At 45.9% G+C, this 4,729-nt stretch overlaps 1 protein-coding gene and 1 long non-coding RNA gene across 2 annotated transcripts; one reads left to right on the top strand and one right to left on the bottom strand.

The window, feature by feature from the left end:
- The first annotated feature begins 519 nt into the window (after positions 1–519).
- LOC135377047 (uncharacterized) lies at positions 520–1,646 on the top strand. The gene is made up of 3 exons (XR_010417993.1): positions 520–700; positions 1,259–1,392; positions 1,507–1,646. It is a non-coding gene; the product is annotated as an uncharacterized LOC135377047 (long non-coding RNA).
- Positions 1,647–3,303: 1,657 nt separating this feature from the next.
- Positions 3,304–4,120, bottom strand: LOC135395197 (putative nuclease HARBI1). The gene is made up of 2 exons (XM_064626438.1): positions 4,033–4,120; positions 3,304–3,929 (listed from the first exon to the last, which is right to left on the bottom strand). The coding sequence occupies exons 1-2, from the start codon at positions 4,118–4,120 to the stop codon at positions 3,304–3,306; spliced, it is 714 nt and encodes a 237-aa protein (XP_064482508.1).
- Positions 4,121–4,729: the final 609 nt, after the last annotated feature.

Raw genomic sequence — 4,729 nt, 5'->3', positions numbered from 1 at the left:
AAGTCGTTTCTTATTGAAATATTGGCTGGGAAACGTGCTGTAGTACAATCCCCAGCGCTGCACTGCAGTGATGGTCTAGTTTCGGAATGCAAAGCATAACGTAATTAAGAATCGAACGGCAGGACACCTGTGAAACACTGTTAGGATACATCAGTATACTGGCACCTTACAAAATTGTGTGATGACAAACAACGACAAATGCTTGCAGCGCAATAAATACTCACAATCTCTGTTGCCTCCCATTGTTGTCTGTGGGCGCACTTTAGGGCCCACCAACATGGCGGCCCGAAGGCACGCCTCTCCCCCACGAGCCCCTCTCCCATGCGCGATCCAGCCTTTATACGTGGGGCGTTTATGTTTAATCGCCCGGAGGCGCTCAGAGCGGATATGTCGTCACAGAGCTGGCTCAAAGGCGTATGAGAATTGGCTCAGATGCGCTCGCTCTGTGTTTGGATATTCGCTCAGAGTCATCTCCGAGGCAGCTCGCTTCGCTCGGGGTCTCGAGGGCGAGCGCCGATCTTGCTATCCCACAATCCCCTTCAGAAAATGGCGGTGTCCACCGAAAATGCGCAGTGTGCGCAGTATATGTGCTCCGTTTGCCACACAATTGCGAATTCTCTGCAGGAAATAAGCGCCCATTTGTGCAGTAGCACTACGGACACGCCTGAAAGGCCTCGGAGGCCTCTTTCCCCACTACACGGTGAGCATTTGGCTTTCTCATTGCTTGTCGGTGCCAATATTGGCCGGGTTTCACCGAAGCTGGAATGGAGATCAAGCGTTGCTAAAACTTTTAACACTCGATTATTTTTTGCAAACGTTAGTCGGTGACGCGATGAATGTTTCACAACAACTCCCTTTGGTGAAGCACAATTAAGCGTTAAATCTAAGCACTGATCCAAGTTAAGGGACCGTTGATGCTCGCGTCTGTGCGGCAGACGGCGCTTTCATTCAAACTTTTCTTGAAATATGAATGTCTTTACCTCTCAAGCGCAAACTAAATGTTTAAAAATTGCAAATAAACTAGAACAAATGACACAATTGCGATCTTTCCGAAGTGAACACGTTTTTTTGTTTTTATTTCTTATTTTTGCAAATCGAAAGTAGCTATTATATTACACGCAATCCGCAACTTTTTTGCATGTTGCTGGAAGTTACTTTATTGCACAAAAGCATTCCACAAGCCACATAAATTTCTGTATGCTGAATTGTGAAGTTACATTTCCCATTCTTTCATGCACATTACTCTGTCCTAATGCAGATTGATGCTGCGATTTTACAGGACAGCCCCAAGACTCAGCGCCAGTGCTGTGGCACAACAAGTCCACGCTTGCATTGATCCATGCTGTTGAATCACGCATGCGCCAGTTTGACGTTGCACCCACAAAAAAAGAGGTATTTGCCCATTCTACCTGCATGATGTTGCAAACATGTCAAGGGGGATACTTTGGGGTAATTTGAGTACCATCAAAAACATGCAAAGTGGAACAAAAAAAATATTTATTGCAGGTGTGGAAGGACATAGCCAGTGAACTGGCAAACATTGGAATCATCGCAACATGGGAACAGTGTGACACAAAGTGGAAAACGCTGAAGAAGAAGTACAAATCCATCAAGGACCATAACAAAAGATCAGGAAATTCCCCGAAGCTGTGGGACCTTTTTGAGGTGAATGTGTATGTGTTTGTATGAGTTCATCATGGTAAAAGCACAAACAGGGAAGCACAACAAAGAACAGACACTCAGACACAATGTATCAAGCACAGCTAATGTTTAATAGAGGTACACACATTTTAAAGACACAACAGGGTCACAAAGGAGAGGGGGCTAAGGAAAGGCCAACAAACTTTCCAAAGCTTAGAAGGTCAATGAGGGCTTCCTAATTGAGTTCCCACTTGAACGTATTGAGAATGATGTAGCAGACGGTAGTGGAGTCAGTGAGCGCCAATGTCCAAACCCACACCTCTCAGATTTCTGGTCACGTACGCTACCATTACGAGATGCCAACATCAGGCTCACGTCAACATATACCAGGGCGGCGTTCAAGAAGACACGGGCACACATTCATTTTTGGCCATTCTCTCTTACATTTTCTTCCAAGCACACTTGCGTCCACACATCGAGGAACGCGACATGTACACCATTTACAAACCTGCTTGCCACAAAGGAACACAACAGTTACAACACTCAAGGTGCTTAATGATTTCAGGATTCTAATACAATCATCTTTTTTTTTTCTCCAATATAACACAAACCACAACGTAACGATATTTCATAAATGACAAGCAACATAGTTGGTCAGGGCTCACTGTGATGAACTTTCGTCACCAGCTGGTTTCCTTTATAGCATGCAGTGTGTGTATGGATGCTGTGTACATTTATATGCTCGCCTTTGTACATGTTTGAAATCTTTAGGTCATGGACAACATACTTGCAAAGCGACCGGAGGTGTTTCCACTCAGCACCTGCAGCAGCTTGCTTGGTTCATCATCTGCTGATGCTCGGGAAGGAGCCTCAGAGCCTCCTGCCGATGCCTCATCACAGAATAGTGTGAATGTCACGCCAAGGCGTGGAGCACGCAGAAGGAGGGCACGGTGTGATGCTGATGTGCGCCATGCCGAAAAGATTAAACGAATGGACAGATTCCTCGACCTGTTCGAGAAACTCGTTGAGAAGATTTAGCCATGACATGTAAAAGCAGAAATTAAACGTTGTTTGCAAAATATTTCTCAGAAGTGAGAGCATTTGCAATCATATCTCTTTTCACAACACCGACATTGGCAGCTCGTGGACAATTAGCACAGGCAGAAGAAACCGAAATATTTTGGAGACCTTCTCCTCCTTTGTTACCAGCAAATTTCCATGGTTCAAAGCGGCGTTAAGTTCTGTAGGATTTTCTGAGGTCGTCTACGTAGGGCTTTCGACACAAATCATACTTAAAAAGTCGGTTTGCTGATGAAACTATGAAAAGGTTTTTTTCTATCCATACAGCACTGTTGCATTAATTTAATGTAAGAAAAGCATGCATTTTGTATCTTTGATTGGTGCAACAAATAGTTGCATTGGCATGCAACTTTTAAGCGCGTCTCAAGGCTGTTCCAAGAAACACAGCAGCAGGTCTAGAGCAATGTATCGAGGCTGGTGTTGTTTGGTGCTGTCAAAGCTCAAATGAAGTGGTTTGACACTGCCCCCCCCCCCCCAAAAAAAAAAAAAAAGATTTGTAGACCTCTTTGAAAAAGTGGCTGGTTGTATGTGACATCTTTGTACGTGCTAATATTTATTAAAATATCATACATATGTGACAGGTTACTGCATCGTTTGAAAAGCAAGGGCATCCGCAATGCTGTCCCTCTTCACAGCCGCAGCCTCAGAGCGTCCTTCGTCACTGTGGGTTACTGCATCCTCAAACGCAGCTTCATAGGAACAGTCAAATATGTCACCATTGTCCACACAAAGATTATGAAGCACGCAACTTCCGATGATGACAACTGGAATGTATTTCACATTATTCATATCCACATACTTAAGGCGTCTGAACCGTCCCTTTAGCTGGGCAAAGGCTCGCTCGATGGTGCACCGTGTGCTAGAATGTATTGTATTGTACAGCACCTGGTGCTCAGCGAGGTGCCCATTATCCTTGTATGGCACAAGCAAGTTTGACTGCAAGGGGTAGGCTGCATCACCTAAAATGTGCGTGCCTCCTGGAAATACACCTTCCTTTCTCATTTCCAAGGAGAGTGGGGAACGGCGAAACACTGCGGCATCATGCACCGAACCTGCTTCACCGGCATAGCAGTCGATGAACCTCATCTCGTTGTCACATACTGCTTGCAAAGTGACTGAATGATGCCCCTTCCTGTTGATATACGATGAAGGACACCAGGTAGGGGCCTTGATTCGTATCTCCGTCCCGTCAATGCATCCTATAGTACCTGCAAACAATTTGTCCTATTGTAGCATATTCAAGCTTTGACAGGAAACAAACGCAAAGAAATACACTGACTTAACACATACTACATAAGCTTGGCGTGGTACCTGGGAAGGAGTAGGTGCTTTCAAAGGCCTCAGCAATTTGAAGGGCACGCGCTTCATTCGGCCAACTTATTAGGTTCTCCTCCTGCATGACCCCCACAAGGGCTCGGCACACACGATGTACTGCTTCGTGAGCCGTCCAAAGTGACACACAGAATCTGTCAGCGATAGACCTGGAAAAGTATAGTATACTGATAAAGTTTCCACTCAGAACTCCCTCAATTCCAATTGCCACTTTGGCATTTGTCCCTGCCTGTATGCTTCTTGGTTTGCTAGGTACCACAAGGCAATCAAGAATTGCTTTTCTGGGCGCAGTGGTCGTCTCCCACGTTCTGCCGTTGCATATCCTGGTGCTATACGCGTAGCGCATTTGCGCACGAGCGCCTCCAGCATGCTTCTTGTGATGCGGAAGTGGGTTCTAAACACTTCACAAGTCTGTCGCGGCACGTTGATTTCTGCGTACCCTTGTACCTTTCCGCTGACGGCTGGATCCGCCTCGACTTCATCGTCAAAAAACAGGTCCCACGCGAAGTAACAGATCAAACCCTGAGCTTTACGGATTGCTTCTACCCGACTTTGCTGCTCGCTGTCCATAATTTCGGAAGTTGACGCACAGGCACGACTACAATACGCAGACTAGCACGACTCAAAGGCAGACCCCAGACTCGATGGAACTGCGCAAGTACATCCCAGCCGTGTA

The sequence above is a fragment of the Ornithodoros turicata genome, chromosome 1 (assembly GCF_037126465.1).
Source record: "Ornithodoros turicata isolate Travis chromosome 1, ASM3712646v1, whole genome shotgun sequence".
Taxonomy (NCBI): domain Eukaryota; kingdom Metazoa; phylum Arthropoda; class Arachnida; order Ixodida; family Argasidae; genus Ornithodoros; species Ornithodoros turicata.
This window is presented reverse-complemented; position numbering and strand designations above follow the sequence as displayed.

Excerpts from the sequence above, each read along its gene's own strand:
- LOC135395197 (XM_064626438.1), bottom strand. The coding sequence starts at position 4,120 with ATGCAGGAGGAGAACCTAATAAGTTGGCCGAATGAAGCGCGTGCCCTT. Across the intron at positions 3,930-4,032 it reads AAGCACCTACTCCTTCCCAG|GTACTATAGGATGCATTGAC; the intron begins GTACCACGCCAA and ends AATTGTTTGCAG.